This window comes from Myxine glutinosa, chromosome 3, assembly GCF_964187855.1.
Source record: "Myxine glutinosa chromosome 3, kmMyxGlut1.1, whole genome shotgun sequence".
Taxonomy (NCBI): Eukaryota; Metazoa; Chordata; class Myxini; order Myxiniformes; family Myxinidae; genus Myxine; species Myxine glutinosa.
Window position 1 is genome coordinate 52,234,951 of NC_136263.1, and position 25,500 is coordinate 52,260,450.

At 46.0% G+C, this 25,500-nt stretch overlaps 1 protein-coding gene across 7 annotated transcripts in view; it reads left to right on the forward strand.

Annotated features, from left to right (window-relative positions):
• PIGV (phosphatidylinositol glycan anchor biosynthesis class V) overlaps positions 1 to 24,416 on the forward strand; it is a 361,837-nt gene extending 337,421 nt beyond the window's left edge. For 4 of the 7 annotated variants that reach the window (XM_078774059.1, XM_078774062.1, XM_068110862.2 and 1 more), the window contains exons 2-6: positions 4,822 to 4,908; positions 10,213 to 11,043; positions 11,714 to 11,872; positions 22,919 to 23,026; positions 23,649 to 24,416. In XM_078774059.1, coding sequence (XP_078630185.1) covers positions 4,822 to 4,908; positions 10,213 to 11,043; positions 11,714 to 11,872; positions 22,919 to 23,026; positions 23,649 to 24,059 — 1,596 coding nt within the window. In that variant the 3' untranslated portion in view covers positions 24,060 to 24,416. Of the gene's footprint in view, positions 1 to 3,736; positions 4,502 to 4,821; positions 4,909 to 10,212; positions 11,044 to 11,713; positions 11,873 to 22,918; positions 23,027 to 23,648 lie in introns of those variants that run through there. The other 3 variants (XM_068110860.2, XM_068110861.2, XM_068110859.2) reach the window with 2 other exon arrangements.
• Positions 24,417 to 25,500: the final 1,084 nt, after the last annotated feature.

The window sequence follows — 25,500 nt, forward strand, 5'->3', positions numbered from 1 at the left end:
ACACAACTACATCCCCATCATCCCGCGTCCCAAATATCAGCACAGTTGCCCCCGCAACCAGTTGAAAGCTGTGTCTTGCTACCCTATTAATTTCATCACAGCCTCCAACACTTTGGTCTACACACCTGGATCAATAATGGCGTCACTATACAGTGTCCACCATGGCATTTCAAAATCCACCCTTAAATTTCCATCTAACCCACAGATTACCCATGCCAACCATTTGTCACATTTCACTCACCTCACCAAAGAAGGATGCTTTGCCATACACATGCCAGCCGAGCATGGCCCATATGCTCGGCGCGTTACACATCTCCCGATTCACATCCCCATGGCTCTCTTCCCAACCCGAGAGTCCATAAATCATAACGGAGCATCTGTGGAAGGTCACTCACACCATCACGTTCCACAGATGCCCCAATGGTTGTCCGGCAGGCTATCTCCATCCCTGTCCATTCGGTTTGACCCGCGTCCATCGACCAACACGGCATGGCAGGTCATCACATGCCAGTTGTCCCAAAGTCTCAGGGAGAGGGTGTCAGGTCGCATGCCCGGGTGATCACCACATCAGTCCCAAGTTGGCCGTCCACAGTGCCACCACCAAAGCGCGACCCACAACACCTCCCCCTAGTGGTCCTCAATATTTGCCATCCCAGGCTTGAGAAACCACCTCGGACCTCCCTGGAGGTCTTAACCCCCACCAGGGTCCGGTGACCCTGCCGGCCCGAGCCATCAGCTCGGACGGCGCCTCGACGGACAAGGGACGCCACACCCCACCAGACCCCCCGTGGGACCCAGGTCGTACCTCGACACCCAAGGCTGGACCCCACGTCCAAATCTCGCCATCACAGCCCCCCAGCTGGCCGGCATACCCAAATTTTGAAAGGGGCAACTTTTGCCCGAGGCCATCACCCATGACCTCCCCATGTCCAAATCCCGCAGCCCGGGGACCAATCCCAACCATGGCTGCTCCAAATCAAGTTCCCATTGTAATTTTATTTTAAATTTTATTTTAAATTTTATTTTACAAATTTTCATTCCCACTGCCAAACCGCAGCTGCAGGGAACAACCTCTACCACCGGTTGTTCTGCCCCTCCCTGCAGTTGATCCAAATTCCCTACAGGGACCAAATCTCCAGAAGCTCTATCTCCCGATCCTCCAAGATCCAAATCCAGCCCGGAGCCAACACACTCCCCCAACTGGTTGTCCAATTTTGGAGCCTCTGTTTCCAAATAGCAGTGTACAGTGAGCGTCCCCTCGGTCATTCCAACCACCTCCTCGGACCAACTCACCTCTTCCCCCAGACTCCTTTGGGCCTGAACAAGCTCTACCTCCATGGGACTGTCACAGGTCTCCAGCCGCTGGATCAACTCATCCTCATCATTAGAAATCATTCCTGGCCCCGCCAGGCTTTGATCAATATCCCCAATAAATACCCGGTCCGGCTCTATCGCATGGACCCCCAAAAACTCTACCCCCTCTTGCTCCGCACCACCGCCCTGGTGCTGCACAATTCCAAATTCATCCCCCGGTTGGGGTGTTGTGACATCCACACGGTCCCGATAAACAACCAGGCCAGAATGTGGGAAACATTCCCCATTACAACTCTCACATTCCAAATTTCCTTCCCCGCTCACCTGTGGACTCTCCACGTTTACCTGCAGGCATTCCCCCTCTACCTGTACACATTCCCCATCCACCTGTGGACATTCCCCATCCACCTGTGGACATTCCCCATCCACCTGTGGACCTGCGGTCTCCCCATTTACTTCAATTGCCATTCCCTGTGCAATTCCCAATTTTGCCATTCCCGGTGCAATTCCCTGCTCGTGAGCAACATGCACATCTGCATGGGCCGTACTCTCTCCTGTTCCCAATCTAGCTTCCCCCTCTTCAGATTCAATTTTATCATTTATTCCCCGAATTTCTGTCAGGTTTCGCTCACCCTGTGGTGTCATGTCTCCCATATATTTTCCCAATCGCTCATTCAGTCGTTCATAGTGGGCCTTCATGTCTCCCCGAATTACTGCAAAGATTCGCTCATCCTCGGCCCTCTGAGCATTTATTAAATTTACTATGGTCTGGAGATCTATCGGGGCCGTCCCAGCGGCGGGGAAAGTTCCAACACTATCCTCCATATCCCCCATTTCCGGCTCACTCCCGACGCTGACGGAGGCCTCACTGCGCACCTCCATTTCGTCGACCTCCGACATCCGCCTTTCGGAAGGTTGTTTCCCGCGCGCGTATTTATTTTAATACCAAAAACACAATTTAAATTTGACGAAGACGCGATATCGCGCTCCGTATGCCCAATTGATTATTAAATTTCTCCGCCTCGCCTATACAAATTTTGCGTTCGAACGTCGGACGCAATGTACGCCCGACCGTGTCGATGTCTCGCCGCGGACAAAAAAATTTGTCCGACGGGTTCAAATCCTACACTCCTGACACCACTTGTCGCGTAACCGTGATTAACACCACAGTTACGGATGACCGATTTGCGAGACTTTAACTCCCGAGGCGAACACTCAATGGCGGACTCAAGTTCAACACCAACGCGCGGAATGGCGGGGCGCAGCGAAGGCTCCGCAACCTTATCTATTAAAATCAAACACCCAGGAAAACTGCGTTCAGATATTATGTACAAAAAGTAATATAAGGGTTTATTAGGAAAAGTAAAGCCAGTGAAAAAGCCCGCCGGTAAATCTAATAATTCTAATAAACCTAAATCGGGACGTCCCCACACGACTGACAGCAAACACAAACGAGGGAGATTAATCACGAAAATAACACGTCCCGTCGTTCAAAATATACGCGGAGATCGGGCTTATCTGTCTTTGTCGTCTTGTATTGTTGGTGTCCAGCACCGCTCCTTCCGGCCCGATCGCACACCACGAGGCCCCTCGCTCCAAGCACCACGCGTCCGACGCAGGCCAGCGGCTCCACTTGACCAGGGACAGGAAGGACTCCTTTCAACTCCACTCGACTCGACGACGCGGGAGTGCTGGCAGCCAAGTGCCAACGAACTGCTCAGTGCCAACTGGGTGTGCTCTCGTGTGTCTCCTGCGACTCCCTACAACCCGAACTGCACTCGAACTGCGACTGGAATGGCGTGTCCTCTCCAACTCTCCACCACCGCTCAACTCTCTGGTGCCTGCCTGCGTCTGCAGTGCCTGCCACGAACTCAACTCAACTCAACTCAACTCAACTCCTGAAATGGCGTCCGACCGTCGCCTATATTGGTGGCCGATGACGTCACATTGCGCACTCCTCAGCCAATCAAAGCCTCCCGCGACTCCTGACATCTCCCCCGTTACGCGACCCTGCGGTCCTGGCATAACACGTGCCGGCCAGGTTTGTAGGCCTTTGGAGGTGTACACGGTGGCGGCCAATCGTGGCGGTGTTTTTGACCTGGTTTCCTGTCAATTTATTACTAAGTCCTTGTCAGGGAAAGGGGGATTATTTAATGTTGCGCTAAGGACCTAACTAATGTTTATGTGGTTTGCAGTGCCATAAAGGACAAAGGTTTGATTACTAGGTGAGACTCACAGGGGCGTTACCTTTAACCCCTCACTATTTAACACTCGAATCTCCAGGTAGATCCACACTCATACATCTTACCCCGACAACCGCCTAAACATCAAGAACTTATTACATGTAGAGTCCCTGTCACGACAGCCGAATACCTACCTATTCAGATCTACCTAGCTCTAGATGTTGCATTACCAAATTCATAACAATATATTGTTGTGGTTTTGTGTTTTTATAATAAAGGTTAATTTCCCCAGCTAGTTAGTTACACTACAACATATAGCCTCGTTTAAGCTCAGTTATTTCTTCGTAAATGTAAGCGTAGTCCTTTCCTGTGTTTAGTTTTGCGTTGAGTAGGATAATGAGAATTAGGTCCCCTTACGATGCCTCCATGCTTTTGGTTTTGGCGCGAAATACCATGAGGCAGGCCTGAACAAGTCGATCGAGGCCGAAGAAAGGCGGAGGAGGAGCCTATGGTAAGCGCGAGCCGCCAGTCAGGGCTCGAGGGGAGTGACTTACCACTGCGGCAAAAGGCGGGGTTTGGAACACTCGATTCGGGCTAGGGCGGGGCAATATAACCCTGTACCCAGAGCCCCCACCTCAGATGAGTTGCGCAGCCCATGAGAAGAGTTACGAATCGGAGTTGTGAGAAGACGCGCATGAGATTGCGTTGTGTCGAGTCATATCGGAGGAACTGAATAACTCCGTGTATACGAACTTTGCCCTGCTCCCCGTGCTCTGCGCAGTATTAATCGCGCTGTAAAGACGACCCGCGCCGGGCCACAGACGCGCGTATTTCCTTCTGCCTGCCTTTGCCGATATACGCGCCGCGAGGATTTGCCCGCCTGTCTGCCTTCGCTGGGATACGTGCTGTGACCGCCAGAGGGCCACGCCGGGTGAGCTGTTCCTGGAGCGACCGAAGCAGGCGCGTTCGGCGCGTGAACATTCTTCCTCCATCTCCCTGTGTGTGTAAGTGGGCCCATTGTCTGGGAAATAAGTAAGACTGCTTAAGTTCTGCCCTGTGTCTCTTCTTCTACCAAATCAGTGTAAATAGAGTAAATAAATCTGTTCTTCCTTTTGATTCAACCGTCTTGTGTTTTCCATCATTGACCTCGCATGGTACGAATTAGATCGCTCTGATCGGGTCCTATAAGAAAGGTAACAGCAGGTAACAGTTAAGACCACACCAGGATTACCAAATCATTATGAACATGCCTGCGTTGTTGGGTTTATGTGATGACTGCTCTCCAGTTTCTAACCGATTATTATCTCGTTCAACTATATTCCAGGTTACCGTGATGCTGGGATGGAGTGCAGGAGATAAGCAAGTGGTTCTGTTCACCCTCCAAGCAAAGATCTTCGCTCTCTTACTACAGGTGAAGCTATGCATGCGTGGTATGGTATATGCTATCGCACTGTGGTGCAACATTTTCTTTGGATTATGATTGCTTTGGACAGGGAGGATGGCTGAGAGGTGGGTGCTCTGACATCTGAGCTTTCTCCATGGGTGCCATCTCAACCCAGATATAAACTGTCATGCTCATGTTTCGTAGGCAGGGTGATGAGACAATATGTACACCGTCCCTTGGATGGACGTTAAACTGATTCGGATTCGGATTTTTTATTTTGTTTTTAAGTGATTCTTCACCATTAAGTGATATATAGCATGGTATTTCAAAAAGTTGTGGATGAATTATGACAACTCGGCGAATGAGTTGGAGTTGGAGTTGGAAAGGTGACAATAACGAGCCGATTAGATCTTGGTTCAGGTTCAGATCCAAATCCGGCCTCTCGGTGGGAACCAAAACGTAAACTGTTCAGCCTGGTGGAGGGTACCGTTCTAGTTAGCAATGTGACCTTAAAGGAAGAACATGCATGTTGTTACATTTGAATTTATTTAATTTCCATTTCATTCATTCTTATTCATTGGCATTGAAGAAGTTAGGAGGGGAGGAATGGTTGATCAGAGTAGTGATTGCAATGTACGAGAGAGCGCGCACAGCTGTAAGGACGAAAGATGGGAACAGTAGTGAGTTTGAGGTCAAGGTGGGAGTGCATCAGGGGTCGGTACGAAGTCCACTACTATTTGTAGCTGTGATAGAGGTGCTGGCTCGGAACGTAAAGGAGGGTTTACCGTGGGAGTTGTTGTATGCAGATGATCTGGTGTTGATTGGGGAGAGTTTGAATGGATTGAAGGAGAAGAGGAACAAGTGGAACGAATGTATGGCGTAAAAGGTCTGAAGGTGAATATCGGAAAGACGAAGGTGATGGCAAGTGGTGAGGTTTAACAGAACTGGGAAGTGGCCGTGTGCTGTGTGCAGGAAGGGTGTTGGAGTGAATTCCATTCAATGTACAATATGCTCTGAGTGGGTTCATCAAAAATGTAGTGGTCTGAGAGGGTCATTAACCAGTGTGGCAGCTACATTCAAGTGTAAGGTGTGCACAGATGGGGCTGCAGATGGAGGAAATGTTGAGTTGGATCTTGGAGATGGCGTGAAGCTGGAAGGTGTGAAAACATTTTGCTACCTAGGAGACATTCTGAATGGAGGATGTGCATCGGACTCTGCGATGGTTGCTAGAGTGAGATGTGCATGGAAGACATTTCGGGAACTGAGTGGCATGCTGATGCAGAGGGGAGTGTCGTTGAAGCTGAAGGGAAGGTGTATGCTGCATGTGTGAGAAGTGTTATGATTTATGGGAGCGAGACATGGGTAATGAACGTAGAGCAGCAACGAAGGCTGGAAAGGGTGGAAATGCGAATGGTTCGGTGGATGTGCGGAGTGTCGTTGAGAGAGAGCAAGACAAATGATGAATTGCGAAAGATGATGGGAATAGAGCCTGTGATTGATGCTGTGAACAGAAACAGGTTGAGATGGTTTGGTCATGTGTTGAAGGATGAAAGTGACTGGTTGAGAAGAGTGATGGAAATGAATGTAGAAGGCAGTAGAGGACGGGGAAGACCGAGAAAGACTTGGCTAAAGGTGGTGGAAGAAGAAATGCGGGCAAGGGGGTTAACAAGGGGAGATGCAGAAAATAGGGCAAAATGGAGAAGATTGTCATGGGGACCGCAAGCCTCACCCCTGCTCTAGCATGGAAAATGGCCTTAAAATGCCTGTTGTATTCATTCTTATTACCCTCGCCAGAGGAGAGGGTATTACATTTGAGTCCGTTTGTTTGTCCGCACAGAATAAATATGATTTTCTCTGCAAGCGTTGATCCGATTGACAGGAAATTTTCACCATAGCTGCGCCGCCTCCTGTAGAATTTAAAAAAAATTATTATGATGTCATCGGTCACATGGTATGGGCGCCATCTTGGAAAAACCTTAACTTTGCACCTCCATATCTCCAAAAGCACTGCATATAAAAAATTGAGACGTGGCTCATTGTAAAGAACTCTCCATGATAGTCAGGGCCCTTTTTTTTTTTTTTTTTTTTTTTTTTTGTATACAAGATCGAGGCTCGTGAAAGAGCGAACATTAATCACACAGAAAGACAAACCGACACATAAAACATATAACATCGGGAGCGGTAGACAAGATGGGGAGAGAGGGGGAAGGACACAAACACAACATTTGAGAGCAGGGACCGAGAGACATGGAGACATCGAGAGATCTGAGAGAGGGCGAGGGCTTTGGGGGGGGGGGCATGGGAAGGGGGCGGTGGGAGAGGTATAAAACATATGGACACTGCCAGGACTTCCAGGAAAGAAGTTGGAATTTCAAACAAGGTGGATCTGGGGTGAATTAGCGGGGGTAGAAAAGATCAAGGTTTTGGATGGGGAAAGATAAGAGATGGTGGTGAACAGCTGTTTTAAAGACCTGGAGGGAGGAGTGGGATTGAAGGGAGTGAGGGAGTTTGTTCCAGAGGCGGGAGAAAAGAGGAATGAAAGAGTGAAGGTGAGCAGAGAGCCGAGATTTCGGCAGTTTAACCATCAGAGGGTTGCTGGCAGATCTTGTGCGACCTGTAGGAATATTTGGGGGACAGAGCACAGAGAGAGCTGGGGGTGCAAGGCCGGAGAGGAGTCGGTAGAAGACAGAAAGACCACCTATCTGCCTGCGGTGAGTGAGTGAAAGGCCCTCAGAGATAGCTTCATCACGGGAGATTCCAATAATTCTGAAAGCTTTGGTTTCAACAGCGTGAAGCCGAGCTAGGTGTGAGGCAGGAGCACCGGCCCATAGGGGAGAACAGTATTCCATTGAGCTGCGGATGAAAGCCTTGTATGTGGTGAGGAGCTCAGGTGTGCCGAGGAAGGACTTCGCACGACGGAGGATGCCCAGTCGGCGACTGGCTTTGGAGGCCAGCTTGGAAATGTGGTTTTCCCAAGAAAGATCATGGCAGATAGTGAGACCTAAAATCTTGAGCGACAGAACTTCTTGGAGAGGATTGTTGAGAAAGTAGATGGGAGGGTTGTCCAGTCGATCTTTTCGGAGAGACATAGTAAGAGTGTGAGATTTGTCAGGATTGAAAGACATGTTCCACTTGTTTGACCAGTCTGTGATTTTGTCCAGGTCTTCAGAGAGTGAGGAGGCAGCAGACTGCCGATCTGAGGGAAGAGGAATGGAGCGGCAGAGAGTGGAGTCATCAGCAAAGAGATAGAGAGGATGATATTGTGATATTGCCCTTAGGGATATTTTGGGGCCGTTTGGTTCAAATTCTGCCAAAGGCACCAAATTTGGCCCAGATGTTGCCCATGCCATACTCTTTCGATTTTTGACGGGCGCCAAGACGGCGCCCCCCCCCCCCCCCCGGGGGCCCCATATTGGCGAAATACTAAATGGCCGCCACCCGGATTAGAGGAAAATCAGTTAAATAAGCAAAAGGGTTGGAATCATGTATGATACCACTTTTCAGGGGTTTTCGAGGTCGAGGAATCCAATTATGATATTTTGATGATTCGAGGTCAAGGTCAACCCTCAAGGTCATCTTAAAGGTCATTTTTGAGTCAAACATGTCGGTTTTTGAGTTTTTTGTCGAGATTTACGCGAGGTTCACCATTTTATGTTTCTAGGTTGGGTAATCGAACTCTGACCTTATTTTTGACAAGTAGAGGAAATATTTACATGTCTATTTCCTAATTTTCAGGCATATGCAGTTCTTCAGTCTAATTACAAAGGTACGGATTTTGATGTTTTATGAACTGTATGCCATATCCTTGTGTTTAATTTTTGTGCGATCATGATCCGGGTTCATGTATACATGATTGTATACATGTCATAAATATGACGTCATAGGTCATGTGACCTGGCGGCCATATTGGATTTTATGAAAACCTTAAAAATGGATCCCTGCCTTCATTTTTCGATCGATTCATTTTGAACTTTGACCACTTATAGTACGCCATGTGATTGGATGCATATCCTAATTATGACGTCATAGGTCAGGTGACATGGCGGGATGGACCGGTATGGTCCCCGGATCATACCGCCCTTGGCGCCCGTCAAAAATCGAAAGAGTATGGCATGGGCAACATCTGCGCCAAATTTGATGCTTTTGGAAGAATTTGAACCAAAATATCCCTAAGGACCCTGCCTATGAGGAATAAAATATGTTGATAATGATGTCATAGGTACCTCGATTATGACATGATACTTTGACAAGTACAAAACTTCATCTGATCAAGATAAAATTTCTTGAGCGCTATCTAGGGATAAATTGTTGGGAGTCAAAAAAAATGACGTCATCGGTCACGTGGTTCATCCGCCATATTTGTTTTGAAACAAAAGCCTTAAAAACCACCAAAAAGACGTCCGGGCGAGGGTCTGCAATCTCTGACTGCTCTTTCTTATTACCCTCGCCAGAGGACAGGGTATTGCATTTGAGTCGATTTGTTTGTTTGTCTGTTTGTCCGCACAGAATAAATATGATTTTCTCTGCAACCGTTGGTCCGATTGACAGGAAATTTTCACCATAGGTGCAACTCCACCTGTAGCATTTTAAAAATGATAATTATGACGTCATAGGTCACGTGGTTCGGCCGCCATCTTGGAAAAACCGAAAAACTTTGCACCTCTATCTCGGAAAGTGCTGAATAGAAAAAATTGAGACATGGCTCATTGTAAAAAAAACTCTCCATGGGGAATAAAATATGTTAATGATGTTATAGGTGCCTCCATTGTGACGTCATAATTTGACAAGTACAAAACTTCATCCGATCAAGATGAAATTTCTTGAGCAGAATCTAGGAATAAATTGGTTTAGAAAAAAATGATGACGTCATTGGTCACGTGGTTTGGCCGCTATATTTGTTTAAACACAAAAGCCTTAAAAACCACTAAAAATACATCCTGACGAGGGTTTGAAATCTCTGATTGCTCTTTTTCTTGTTGACTATGCGTTTAGTACATGTTTTTTTTTGGTTTCTTTTGAAGAAGTTTGTTGTAATGTGTCCAGTGAGAAAACATGTTCCTTGTTACCCCGTGCACGCGAAGCAAAAAAGGCACAGAACTTGAACACTGTAGAACACAAAACGCATTTTTAGCACTTTCAAAACCTTTCCGCTTCACAGTACCTGGACAAAATATTATGGAATTTTCCATCATCTAGACCAATCAAATTTGCCGTTCACAGACCCTGCCCATGTCCTTGTTTCTCAACACTGCACGGCGTAAGGTGTTCAATGAACTCTTGTTTTAAGATGTGATATTGCTGATTTTTGTATTTCTTTTTTCAACCCTTTAGGTGGTTTCAAATCTTCTCATCCCAGACCATGAGGCCGATGCTTTCAACCCTCCCTTGTCACCATTTGCACTCTATTCTCCACTCGATCGCATTGTGCTCTTAACTTTCTCGGGCCTAGCTCGCTGGGATGGAGCTTATTTCATCAGCATAGCTGAGCATGGCTATGTTTTTGAACAAATGTTTGCCTTTTTCCCTCTCCTTCCATTTTTTCTTAATGTCATTGCTCTGCCCCTCCGTGCCTGCTTGGGCCTCTCTGCATACTCAGCATTGCTCATTTCCACTGCAATACTCAACACCCTGCTTTCCCTGTTGGCCACGCTCGGTCTATACCGACTGGGCCAACACGTCCTGAAATGTGAGGTGCTTGCAAGCCACGCAGCCTTGCTTTTTGCCATTACTCCAGCAACGGTATTCACTATCGCCGCATACTCGGAAAGCCTCTTTGCTTCACTCACATTTTGGGGACTCCTGGCCCTGGAACAGGCATCAACTATCCCAGCTGCGATTTTGCTCGGCCTTGCCTCGGCTGCCCGTTCCAACGGTATAGCCAATGTGGGTTTTGTGACCTACTATGCACTGAGAACATGTATGAGACCTGGACACCTCTGCTCTACTCTAAAGATCTCTTTGGTGGTTCTGGCGACTTTACTGCCATCATTGGCCTTTCAAGAATATGGTCGCCAACTATTTTGTAATCTGTCACCTCTTCACGATATTCCTGACCATATGATTACATATGGCCAATCGCAGGGTTACAGGATCAGAGGAGTGAGAGGTGACCTTCCACTTCACTGCAACACGACTCTGCCTGGGATTTATCGCCACCTGCAGGTAAGTCTAGCCAACCTTTGTGAAAATTGGAAGCTAGATTTGATTTATTTATTTAAATAATCAATGTTATTGCACACCACATTAAGTACAGGTTAAAAGGCTGTTTGGTCCATCTTCGTTGTATGTTATCTATTACAGGTACCTCTAATTATATAGCTAACCCTAAGTTGGGAATTTGGCACACAGTGGTCTACTCTTTTCTAAATGTACCATGCAATTTGACTGTAAGGTCGATATTTTAAAATGTAGAAGGGATAGCCAGCTTCGCATTTCCTTCCAAAACTTGGCATGCTTCGTAATTTTTGGTCAAGTCCGACTGACGCAGACGACCGCTCGATGGCAAGCACACTACCAACACAGCTATATTGTTGCCCCTAAAAACTTAAATTTGCCTATTGCATGACTTGCTATATTAATATAATGTGTAATGTTTCCATTTCCTTCCTCTACATCAGAGAAATGCCTTTATTGTGGTGCTTGAATGATTCATGATAAATCTGGATCTCTTTATGTACGCTACAGCATTTAATGATAGCCAGATTGGTCGTCCACAGTGTTCAGACAGTTTCACTGTTTTGTCTCGGCCCAATCGATTGGGTTTAGTGCTTGTCATGATGATCAAGGTTGATGATTCTGTGGAATTCTGAGTCTGTGCGTGTCTCTTGTTCAGGAGTTCCACTGGGGTTTGGGCCTGTTCAAGTACTATGAATTGAAACAGATTCCAAACTTCCTGCTTGCTGGGCCCTCGGTGATTCTCGCTGCAGCGGCCACTTTGGCCTTTATCCACGTACAGCCTACCTTCTGCCTGAGATTAGGCCTTCAGCGAAAGGTCACAATGCATATTCACGTGACTGGTTTACACCACCACTCCAACCATATTGGTTTTATGGAGTTATACTGTCAATCACAATCATACAAATGGTTGTAAATGATGTCGTCCAAATTGTAATGATGCCTCCACATATCCACACAGTTGCCCTTAATTGTGGAAGAAGAGTCGCTATCCTGTTCTGTACATTTGATGTGTATAAAGGCCCGGCACTGCATGCGGCACTCTCGTTTGTGGGTAAGAGATTATCCCGTGAACGTTCATCAAACACTCGGTACGACTTGACGCAGAAACTAAACATCGGTTTAGTTTTGATTTTACACTATTCTAACATGGAAAATCGGGTTTATTGAAAACCAGAAGAGCCTACCCCTCGCTTCGCTGATGGAGCAATTAGTCATCACATCTCTTACTCTGCCAGACGGGGGTGGGTAGGGGAGGGAGCGGAAGGGAGAGAGAGAGAGGAGAGAGAGAGGAGAGAGAGAGGACGGAGAAGAGGACGGAGAAGAGGACGGAGAAGAGGACGGAGAAGAGGACGGAGAAGAGGACGGAGAAGAGGACGGAGAAGAGGACGGAGAAGAGGACGGAGAAGAGGACGGAGAAGAGGACGGAGAAGAGGACAGAGATATATTCAGCATATACATCTTATTTGGGGAGGGGGGGGGGGTGGAGGGCTTTGACAGTCCCCTCCATTTTGGGGGGGGGGGGGTCGGGCGGTGAGACGGGAAGGAAGACAAATGTACCCGTGCAATAATTGCTTCAATCTCAGCGTTGCCCAGGTAAAGAACGCTATTGTGCCACCCTCTGCCACTACCACCAGGCTACACATTTACATTGATAATTTATGTCCCCCACCCTCCCGACCCTCACACCCCCACGTGAGGCCGTGGCCACATAGCTTATGCTACCACCCCCCCCCCCCCCCAAACACAAACAAAGTTTCATTTGTACCATGGGTTTGGAGTGTATAACCCAAAATATGTGGCCGTACATAAGGAACAAAGGCAGGCAGACAGCCACAGAGAGACAATGGTGTGTATATATACACTACCGGTCAAAAGTTTTAGAACACCTGAATTTTTCCAGTTTCTATTGAAATTTACGCAGTTTAATGTCTCAATGTACTCTGAAATTAAGCATAGAACAAATAAACAATTGGAGATAAAAAATAAATCATAGAATCATTTTGTTTAACAAAATTTAATTCAAATTTTTGACTCGGCAAAGTCGCCACCTTTTGCAGATAAAACCGCCGAACACACTCGTGCCATTCTTTCTGCAATGGAAATCAAATATTGTTCGGGATGTTCTTCCCAACACTGTTGCAGAAGTTCCCATAAATGTGTTGCACTTGGAGGTTGCTTTGCTTTCACCCTTCTGTCCAGTTCATCCCAAACCAGCTCGATGGGGTTTAAGTCTGGAGACTGTGCTGAACATTCCATGATTTGAAGCCGACCATCTTGTTCTTTTCCTCGAAGGTAGTTTTGACATAGCCTGGAGGTGTATTTAGGGTCATTATCTTGCTGTAGGATGAACCCCTGACCAACTAAGCGTATACCAGAGGGTATTGCATGGCGCTGCAAAATGCTGTGGTAGCTCTTTTGGTTCAGGGTGACAGTCACTCTGTGCAAGTCTCCGACTCTGGATCCAGCAAAAGAGCCCCAGACCATCACGCTTCCTCCTCCATGTTTGACAGTTGGTGTCACACACTGAGGAACCATCCTTTCGCCCACTCGACGGCATACAAAACCCCTGCGTGGTGAACCAAAGATTTCAAATTTTGATTCATTGGTCCATAAGACCTTCTTCCAGTCTTCAAAGAAGAACCACCTTTAGAGGCCATTTTCCCCCGCAGAGCAGAGGTTGGCCTTTTTTGGGCACCGTGGTCCCCTTTTTGAAACAATGTTTCATGGTCGGATGTCCTTAATGCCACCAACCCTGTTAGTTTCCTCTTGCGACACACAGGGAAGTACCAGTGAACTGGTACTCAATTTTCCGACCTCGGAAGGATGACAGGCTGAGTCAACCCCCCTGGCGTTAATTCAGCGATCGACCGGAATTCAAACCCAGGATCCTAGGATCCCAAGCAAGCACCCTAACTGCTAAGCCAACACCTGTGTGTGTGTGTGTGTGTGTGTGTGTGTGTGTGTGTGTGTGTGTGTGTGTGTGTGTGTGTGTGTGTGTGTGTGTGTGTGTGTGTGTGTGTGTGTGTGTGTGTGTGTGTGTTTGTGTGTGTGTTTGTGTGTGTGTTTGTGTGTGTGTTTGTGGTTTTTTTTTTTGGTTTTTTTTTTGCTATTTTCATATAGTGAAAGACAGACATGGTATTTTCTATCACTGATTGTTATTGCAGGAAGTGACTGCTGGAGTTAGTGAGAGCCCAAGGTCTGAAATTGGCGTTTACACAAAATCCTTGTAATTGCCATTGCCGATGTGTGCCCCTCCGCTGTTCAGACAGGCATTGATCCTGACCCCAAAGTTCTGTCTAAGTTTCCTGTAGGTCTCAGGTGGTTCTGCCTCCCAGTAAATGTTGTTGTGGTTGTTGATGGCACCATTCAAGTGGAAATGGGCTTCATCACTGAACCACATTAGGTTGATCCAGTTTGGGTACTGCTCCATCCAAGTCACTGAGCCAATTGGACATATCAAGTCTCCTTCTCATGTCATCTTGACTCAGTTTATGCCTAATAGAGATGATGTATGGGAAAAGCTTCAGTTCCTTAGTGAGGATACGCCAGACTGATGTTGGTTTGATGCCCAGCTCCTGGGAGCGCCGGCGGTGGGGCTTCTTGGGACTGTCCACTGTAGAATCCCGCACGGCGTCGATGTTTGCTTGTCTCTTGGTTACTGATGTTGGCCTGCCACTGTTGCCCTTGCTCTGGTTGTGCACTGTACCCTTGTGCTCAAAATGTTTCACAATATGTTGAAGGGCACAATTTGTGGATCCATCACGTGTTCTGAGGTTGTATTCCCGGCAGAACCTCCAGTGGGTGTCTACATATGATTTAGTCTCATACCACAGAGCCACCACTTTTGTCTTCTGCTCCACTGTCAATGGCATAGTTGAGCTACGGAGCTATAAATCCCAGGGAACAAATACCACGATAACACCACCAAACCCTTAAAAGGAAAACGGTATAGGTCAAAAAACAAAGAAATGACTGGAAGTCAAAGTTGTGTCAATCTTTGTGAAACACCATATATATATTGGTACGGTTCTCTACGCCGCCCTTCTCCCCTTACCAAGGAGGGATTAATCCCCTTGTCTTTACTGGGCTTGGCGGAACCGAGACTTGAAACGCCCTTCCCGGGCGAGTGCGAAGTAGGGTTTCGGGACCAATTCTCGCTCGTACCTAAGTACCCGCGCCGCCCTGGGAGCGACGAAACAAGCCTCGCATGAACAACGTGTGATGTGAGTACGCCGAGCGGATTGCGTACACGTGGTCCGCGCAGTTACCTAGAGGTTGGAACCTGATTAGAGCGGTTCTATTCATGCCACGCTTAGCCAATCGAAGAAACCACAGAAACGGTCGAATCGGGAAGAAAGGAAGAACAAAGGTTTTAATTATTCCCACACATATATACAATGTTCAGGGATGCAGAGACAGAGTAGCCTTAGACAGTCTTAACTAAACCCAGACAACGGGCCCGGCTCACACTCACACAGGGAATTGCAGATGGGTAGATGTTCCCCAACACGTCGATGTGGTCGTCCAGAGACGGTCCCCGTCCGGCTCTCCATGGCCCCGGCACGTCCTGCGAAGATCGTGGCAGGCGATGGCAGGGACTCGTAGTGCGTCTCCCGAACAAGGCAGATGATGGGGCGGAACGGCAAAGGGCTGGACTTTTAGCGCGGCTGGCGATTACTCAGCCGTTCTCACTCGCGCGTCTCAAATGCACTGTATATTGGCTTATGCGCGTCTGGCTGCGCCCGCGTATCTGTACAGTTCTCACGCGTTGCCAACTCCTCTTTCTCGATCCTCCGAGCTGGTTAGTGTGCGCGAGTTCTCGTGCAAGTCCCCTTTTAACTGCCGTGAGCACGCGAGTCCTTTTAGGCACGTCCCTCTCTCGCGAGTCCTCCCTTACTCTCGTGTGCAAGTCCTCTCGAGGGCTTTGCGCAGCGGGTCTTATAGCTACGCCCCCTGAACCTTCTGGAACACTCTCGATCCTTCTCACCACGCCCTGTGACGCAACGCCGCCGTCACCACCTCTGAGCTCTGATTGGCGGCTCGTGCTTACCGTCAGCGCTTCTGCCGCTCCGCCTCGGTCCTCCTGACCTTCCCAACCTGCCTCGTGTTAACTCACCCAAAATGAACTAACGTGGGTGAAAAAGGGATTGAGGCTACGGACGTAGGATGATCGGTGACAGTAGGGTCTATTTTCTCCTGGCTCTTACTCAACGCAGACTGACAATGGAAAGGAACTAAGCTCACAAATACTAAGACATAACTATACTATCACTAGGCTACATGTTGCTTGTGTGACTAACTATGGGGGGCAAATTTAACCTTTATTAGACTCACTTGACAGACTCAAAACCGCAACAATATATATACAGTGCATTCAGAAAGTATTCAGACCCCTTCACTTTTTTCACATTTTGTTATGTTGCAGCCTTATCCTGAAATCGTTTAAATTCATTTTTTCCCTCATCAATCAACACTCAATACCCCATAATCACAAAGAGAAAACATGATTTAAAAAGTTTTGCAAATTTATTAAAAAGAAAAAAGTTAAATATCACATTTACATAAGTATTCAGACCCTTTGCTATGACACTTGAAATTTAGCTCAGGTGCCTCCCATTTCTCTTGATCATCTTTGAGATGTTTCTACACCTTAATTGGAGTCCACCTGTGGTAAATTCAATTGATTGGACATGATTTGGAAAGGCACACACCTGTATATAAGGTCTCACAGCTGACATTGCATATCAGAGCAAAAACCAAGCCATGAGGTCGAAGGAACTGCCTGCAGAGCTCAGAGACAGGATTGTGTCGAGGCACAGATCTGGGGAAGCCTACAAAAAATTTTCTGCTGCATTGAAGGTTCCCAAGAGCACAATGGCCTCCATAATTCTTAAATGGAAGAAGTTTGGAACAACCAGGACTCTTCCTAGAGCTGGCCGCCCGGCCAAACTGAGCAATCGGGGGAGAAGGGCCTTCGTAAGAGGGGACCAAGAACCCGATGGTCACTGGCTGAGCTCCAGAGATCCTGTGTGGAGATCGGAGAAACTTCCAGAAGGACAACCATCACTGCAACACCACTGATCTGGGCTATATGGCAGAGTGGCCAGACGGAAGCCTCTCCTCAGTGAAAGACACATGAAAGCCCGCTTGGAGTTTGCAAAAAAGCACCTAAAGGACTCTCAGTCTGTGAGAAACAAGATTCTGTGGTCTGATGAAACCAAGCTTGAACTGTTTGGCTTCCGTCTGGTCACTCTGCCACGTAGCCCAGATCGGTAGAGTGTTGCAGTGATGGTGTTGGAGTGATGGAGTGTTGCAGTGTGTGCCTTTCCAAATCATGTCTAATCAATTGAATTTACCACAGGTGGACTCCAATCAAGTTGTAGAAACATTTCAAAGATGATCAAGAGAAATGGGAGGCACCTGAGCTAAATTTCAAGTGTCATAGCAAAGGGTATGAATACTAATGTCAATGTGATATTTCAGTTTTTTTCTTTTTAATAAATTTGCAAAACTTTCTAAAATCCTGTTTTCTCTTTGTCATTATGGGGTATTGAGTGTAGATTGATGAGGTAAAAAAGGAATTTAAACGATTTCAGCATAAGGCTGCAACACAACAAAATGTGAAAAAAAGTGAAGGGGTCTGAATACTTTCTGAATGCACTGTATATATATATATATGTAAATATATATATATGTCTATGTAAATCAATATATGTAACCTGGACGGTCCCTTTAAGGGCCCAAGGGAACTACAATCCTATTCTTCACAACCTTGCAAATAGAGGTGGAAACACCCCAACACACAATGTAGGTGCAGATGCTCGTGATTTTGACTCGTTAAAGCAACCTAAAATAAATGTATCCTCACCCATGCTCCATTGTAAGTGTGTAGTCCAAGAGCATTAGCACCAAATAAGGTGAAACCCGGAACAAATTCAAACAAAGCTGAAAATTTCAGGATATGTTCAGAAAACTGTCCTGAATAACATACTAAAAGTCCCCAGACATCGCCCTTGTGCTTCAGCGGAAATTCAAGATGGCGTCCAAAATGGCGGCAATTTTGGCATTTTATCATATTACCACCTAAAAACATGATAGAAATGCAAACAGGGTGTCAAAATACATGTTTTCAAGCACGAGGATTGTTTTAAAGATTACATTATGAGTTTATAGGATTTATATGTGTCATTTTCAAGGTAAAATGATATTTATCAAGGTCATTGTTGGCCAAAAACGGCCGTAACTCTGAAACATATTATCTAGGCTCTTAGGACCTAGGTTTATTCTATTATAGGTTTATACTAGGTTTATTTTATAATATGTCTTATTCCCACTGGGCGACGCGATGGTATTGTGATGTCATAGGCGAATGACGTCATAGGCGAATGATGTCACGCTAGATGACCTGACTTCTCAGTAGTAGTCTCACGTCACTGTGTTGTCACTTTTAGCATCATCATCACAAATCAATGTATTTGATTGTGATAGAGAAATGAACAAACTGTATCTAAAGTACTCAAGAACATACTACTGGTAAGTTTATGAATTTTGGCACATTGTGTCTCCGCTAAGACGTTATGCGCTTGACCTTGCTTGAATTGTGTTGCTTGTGCCAAGGACAATCTAAAAAAGAAATATATGATATATCCGCTATGATAGAAACTCGTAGCAAAATCGCACTCAAACGAAGGAAACCCTTCAGCAATGTTCAGACCATTGAATATAAGGACAGTGTTTCGAAACGCGCAAGAGAAAGATGTGATTGGGGCAACAAAGTTGCCAAGAGAATAGATGCTGTCATAGATTTGGTAGCAGCTGAGGCCAAATACCATAGAGCCTGTGGTGTTGAGTTCTTTACTAATACTGAGAAAACACAATCCGTTGGCAAACCAGCTGACGCTGTAAGAGATTATGCCTTCAATACACTCTGTTCATTTATAGATGAGAATGATGAATGTCAGTTTTCTATTTCGGTGCTCATGGAACATATGGAAACGTTTCTTCAAGGTGAAGAAGGGTATTCCATCAAATACTTCAAACAGAAACTGAACGAACGTTATGGTGAGGACATCATCATCACAAGTATCCCTGGAAAGACAAGCATTGTCAGTTTTCGTGACTCTGCGCACCGGATCCTTCGTGAAAAGTGGGTGACCGACAGAACAACTGGGAATTATAACGAAAATGATCGAATAATTGAAATGGCTGCATCAATTATTCTTGATTCGCTTATCGCTTGGCTGCATCAATTCGCTTATCAATTTATGATCTCACTGAATACCCCACAATGAAAGACACTGAGAATGGTAACACCTTGATTCCTGACTCACTAAAGCGTTTCTTGCAAAAATTGCTAGATCCGAAGGATAAACAGTCTAGAGTTGTAAACAGACGGTGCACGGCCATAGCCCATTCCATCATTTCAACCTGCAGGCCGAGGTCATTTAGCTCACCATTGCTACTTGCCATTGCATTGTACATACATCGCAACTATGCCTCACGTGAGCTGATAGATATCCTGAGCAGTATCACCTTTGCTGACGATTACAAGGAAGTGCAACGCTTTGAGAATAGTCTAATACCCACTTGTGAACCTTCCTATGGCTTGAATGGTTTTACGCAATTTGTGTTTGACAATGCGGACTTCAACGTAGCTACGCTGACCGGTCACAACACATTTCATGCTATGGGTGGAATAGCATGTGTAACTCCTTACGGAACAGTGGATAAGTCGCCCATCAAGCGCACAGCGAAAGCACCATCAACAGAGCTATTAGGTACATTTGCACAAATCCCCATCAAGACTTACAGCAAACCGCCAGTTCCTGGGCTTCAGTGTGTAACAGTTGAGTCTCTGAACATTTCTGACAGTCAAATTCTTCAAGCGACAGCTTTTGATTTGGTTTGGATGCTTGGGTATGTGTTGAACCTATCATCTCGAGTTCCTTGGAGTGGATTCATGAAAACTGTTGTGAGGAATGTCGAGTTTCATACCTCCAGAATTGAAACTCTCCCCTTCATCAATCTTGATCCTAGTAACCCCAGCACCATCTACTCTGCACTGTATTTTGCCCAAGAACAAAGTGAAAAACATGATCTGAAAATCTGTCCTGTAACTTTTGATCAGCCTTTGTTCCAGAAGGCTTCAGAAATAGTTGCTGCTTCCAACGACTTGGACAGAGTGATTGTTCGACTTGGTGGATTTCATCTGCTGATGTCATATCTTGGTAGTATAGGCCATATCATGTCAGGGAGTGGGTTAGCGGAACTGTGGGGAAGAGTGTATGCCAATGGGTCTGTGGTACACATGCTGACTGGCCATGCTTACTCTCGAGCAGTGCGGGCTCACATTCTCTCCTTGTTAGCTCTCATAAGTGTCCTGCTGGAGAAGTCTGACTCATTAAACCAGACTGACAGAGAACACCTGGCCTGTGTGCACGACAACACTATTCACCAAGATGTAGGCACCGCTAATGTAGAAGAGGACGAAATTGTTACGCAGTTCCACCAACTACTGTCACAACAGCTTGACCAAGCAGCTAGCCATAGTAGAACTGGCAAGCTATGGGTGCAATACATCCATCAGGTTATCCTGATGCTGAACTTTGTCAGAGCTGAGAGGACAGGTGATTGGAAGCTCCACCTTCACAGTGTAAGGGAGATGATTCCACATTTCCATGCAGCTGGTCATCTTCCTTATGCCAAATCTGCCAGACTCTACCTCCAGCAGATGGAATCCATCAACAAAGTCATGCCACCTGATGAGTATAGTTTGTTCACTGAAAAAGGTTACTTCACAATCCGCCGAGCTAATTAATTCTGGGCTGGGAATTTCTCTGATCAAACAATCGAGCAGTTCTTGATGAGGATGCTGAAAATGAATGGGGGAATGACCCATGGTCGAGGTATTACCGACAGTACCTTGGCAAAATGGGTTCATGCTTTACCTCAATGTGTCCCTGTCTGTGATGATCTGGAGGAGTTCACTGGTGTACACACAACTAACTCGGAACAACATAAGGATCTCCGTTCATCCACCAAAGAAAAATTCAACACGGATCATGGTGTTTTCGTGCAGTGGTTGCAGGCGCATCCACCATTTGCAGGTTATCAACGAGACCGTCTGGTGTCAATCGCGACTGGAGTTGTAGCTGATGTCTCGGTCAACTGTGATGATGCAGTGAACGTTGGTCTTACTGCGGCCTCTAGGATAGCCGGCAAATGCTTCACAGAGATCACACTGCACCGCAGCGACAAAGTGAAGACGTTGAATGATAAGCATAATAGCATCAACATCAGGGGGCAAAACACAATTTATCTTGTTGAAGAAGAGATCAGGATTCACGACTGTGTCTTGAAGACTAGCTCGGACCTGGAAGAGTTTCTGGCATACGAACTTGGCCCTCAACCTTCTTCCCTGTTTCACGATGGCGCCATGCGGAAGACAAACAAGAGTGCCCTCGGTACACTCCTGAAGTCGTTTGTCCCTGCACAGCCGGACATGCCCGACAAGTGTCGCTACGTTGTGGATGGGGGTCATCTGTTGCAGTCGGTGTTCTGGCCACAACCATTGAAGTACAGTGATGTGTGTCATTGTTACGTTTCCTATACTTTGAAACATTATGGAGCTGTTGTATTTGATGGCTATAACACCAGCTCCACAAAGGCAGTTGAACAACAGCGGCGGGCAAAGAAAGCCACATCCAGTAACATCTTGTTTGACCATAACATGCAAACCACCACTTCCCAGGCAATCCCTTGCAGCCAACAGAGTGGGGATGGAGACTGCAGGATAACAATCTCATTCCCGTTGAAACAGACCAGCCCATTGCCCCTGACACTCTGCTAAACATGGTATCATGCTGCTGCAAAGCAGATGGCTGTGGCTCGTCGTGCGGTTGCAGGAAGCTTGGGTTACCTTGCTCCACCTTATGCGTCAAGTGCAGTGGCCAGACCTGCAACAATGCTGCACCATTTCCATCACTGCTGGATGAAGATGGAGAAGATGAAGAGACTAGACCAGTTTTTCCTGACAGTGATGAAGACAATGATGATAAAATATAATCTTATAAGTAGTTGAAATTGTTCATAATCGATCGAATGACACATATAAGTCATATAAACTCATAATGTAATCTTTAAAACAATCCTCGTGCTTGAAAACATGTATTTTGACACCCTGTTTGCATTTCTATCATGTTTTTAGGTGGTAATATGATAAAATGCCAAAATTGCCACCATTTTGGACGCCATCTTGAATTTCCGTTGAAGCACAAGGCGGATGTCTGGGGACTTTTAGTATGTTATTCAGGACAGTTTTCTGAACATATCCTGAAATTTTCAGCTTTGTTTGAATTTGTTCCGGGTTAAATCTATTATTCCTGGACTAGTGCACATGCTCATAAAAATGACAAGATTCATGTGCTGGAGACCAGTGAAGTCATTGGCTTCCCTCTCCTTCAAAATATTGCATGTGAATGCCCCCTGATTTGTTATCTGTTTGTTGCAGTAATGTTGTGTGAAATACAATTGGTGTTGTACGCATCGGCTCCAAGCCTGAACATCCCCTTCATGTCCGGGACAAGTCCAGTAAATGACTTGATGAAGGGTCCTTGTCGCATGCTTGCTCGTGGCACATTTTGGTGACTTGGTGTCCATGAATGTTATTCTCAAACACTCCACTGAGAATTGCCCCAAAATTACCAGGAATTTACCAGTTTCAGACTTGTACGGTTTTATTTCCACAAGAAATTCAGGGTTGGGGGGTGGGGGGGGTTCTTTATTCATTTGTTTGTATTGAGAAGTGAACTACACCGTAAAAATACCCTTTGTAATCTTTATAATCTCCTTCCCACTGCAGACAAAACCAAGCAAGGCATTTGTTGGGTTTTTCCGGTGCTCTGTTTTCATCTACGTCGCACACATGGCCGCCATGCTGCTCATTGGTCTCGTGTTTATGCACGTGCAGGTTTGTGCTGGCGAACCACATCACTCTTACCTCACTTTCGCTACACACTGTTCAATTGAGTTTTGGCATCACAATGGAATTATGAATGAAAATACACAAATAGTAAAAAAGAAAAAAGAAAAAAAAAGAACTCTACAGTTTGTGCTTGACCAATGTGTTAAAGATGAGCCTGGTGTTGGCCGAGCGGTTAGGGTGCAGGCTTGGGATCCTAGGATCCTGGGTTCTAATCCCGGTCGATCGCTGAAATAACACCAGGGGGGTTGACTCAGCCTGTCATCCTTTTGAGGTCGGCAAATTGAGTACCAGTTCACTGGTAATTCCCTGTGTGTCGCAAGAGGCGACTAACAGGGTTGGCGGCAGGAAGGGCATCCGGCCATAAAACATTGCTTCAAAAAGGGGACAACTGTGCCCGATAAAGGCCAACCCCTGCTCTGCGGGGGAAAATGGCCTCTAAAGGTGGTTCAATGTGCTAAAGACACCTGGGGACTTTTGATAGGTAAAGCTCATGAAGGATGCGCTCGGAGTTTGGTAAGCAACCTAAAAGTTCCGTTTGAGTTTCGGTTTTCACTGCAAGCACAATCATGGATTTAGAAGCTCACGATGCGTCTCTTGTCCCTGCCAGGTGTTGACGCGCTTCCTCGCCTCATCCTGCCCGGCTTTCTACTGGTTTGCAGCTCACATCGGCCTCGATAAAGCGCACAGTAAGCCGACACCGGTCGGCCACACGGACGCCAATGTGGGCATCGGTGCGGCAACCTTCTTAGATACCAGGCCGCAAGCCTCGGGGATCTTAAAAAGGCGGGGCAGTGCAAAAGCCTTTGCTCTTGCACGATCCAAAAACTCTCTGACCTGCGTAGCAAAGTCGGAAAACCTTAACGGCAAACTGCGGCGAATTCTGCCCCGTAACAGCGTCGTCGGACAGCTCCTTGATTGGACTCTGCTGACTCGTACGGAACGGGCTGTGCTGGCGTATTTTCTCGGATATGCTTTCGTTGGCGTCGTGTTCCACTGCAATTTTTACCCATGGACTTGAATTGTTTTGCTGTTTTTTTGTGCCGTCATGTGCTGTGGTCCTGTTGCGGTCACCATCGGCAGAACTTTCCACTTGTCGCTAATCGCCACAAGCGGTTGGAAGTAGTCACACGGGGAGGTTGGAGGCAGGAATTGTGACTTTCTACTGTGTTCGCACAAGGCGTTTGAGCGTTGCCTCATACGTAAAGCAATTTTGGAAAACTTGTAATGAGGTTCGTTGTGGGTCTGACTGTAATCTGTTGAAAACGACACGTTTCCTCCACTGAATGAAACCCCTTCGACGTGGAGTTTCACGCAGCTCTTGTCAATTTCTGATGCCTGTTTTTATAATAATAAAAAAATTAATGATGTGATGTAATGGCCGCATCATTGCCTCCATTATTTTTGTTTGTACACCTCTCCTTTCCTGTTCCATCTCCAGGCGCTGCATGACGTCGGGGCCCGGCGATGACGAGTGCTCAAAGGGAGTACTCGGTTTTCATTCTGGTTTCTTGTTTGTTTTCTTCTTAATTGCAAAAATTGCAAAGGATTTTTAAAATATATTGGTCGGTTGCATTTGTTATTCTGTTTGTTTGTTTGTCTGTCACTCGCCTACAGGTCACAATTCTAAACCAATCGTCATGAATCTTCACCAAGTTATAGTGGTCATCACAACTGAGAAGCCTATTGATTTTGAGGTCAAAGGTCATCTGGAGGTCAAAATTCTAAAATCGCCATTTTTCATCCAATTGACTTGAAAATTGAACAGCATTTGTATATTGTCACTGAATTGGGAAACCAACTATTTTTGAGGTCAAAAGGTCAAAGGACAACTCAAGGTCAAACTCCTAAAATCATCCATTTTCATCTGAAAAATCGTCACTTTTCATCCTATTAACCCGAGCTTTGATCAAGATCGTCAATTTTAATCTTGATGAAATGGACAGTTTGCTGAATCAATGGCAACCTTTTTTGGGGGAGGAGGTGGATAGATTTTGCAAGTATCGTGCTCTACATGACGTCTTCTTGTTTGTTTGTTTGTCCGGGCGATTATCTCAGCCATCCTTTGAGCTAGGAAGCTGATATTTGGGCACAATAATAGTGAGCACGTACTTTGGGAAAAACTTTTTAATTTTTTTTATTACCCAGTTAATTGATTAACTACTTCATTATTATTGATTAATTAAGTACTTATTTATTTCCTTTCTCATCTGGGCAATATCTCGGGCACCTTTTGACCCAGGACGCTGATATTTGGACACATCAATGACCAATTGATTTGGCTGTAAATGCTATTTTTTTATTTCTTGATTAATCAATTATTTATTTGATTAATTACGTAATTAATTTTCAAGAAGTTACAGATTCGGATGAAACGGTGGTGGTTTAGGTATTCTATTAGCTAATTGATTAATAATTCAATAATTTTACGATTATCATATATTTATTTTCATTATTAATCA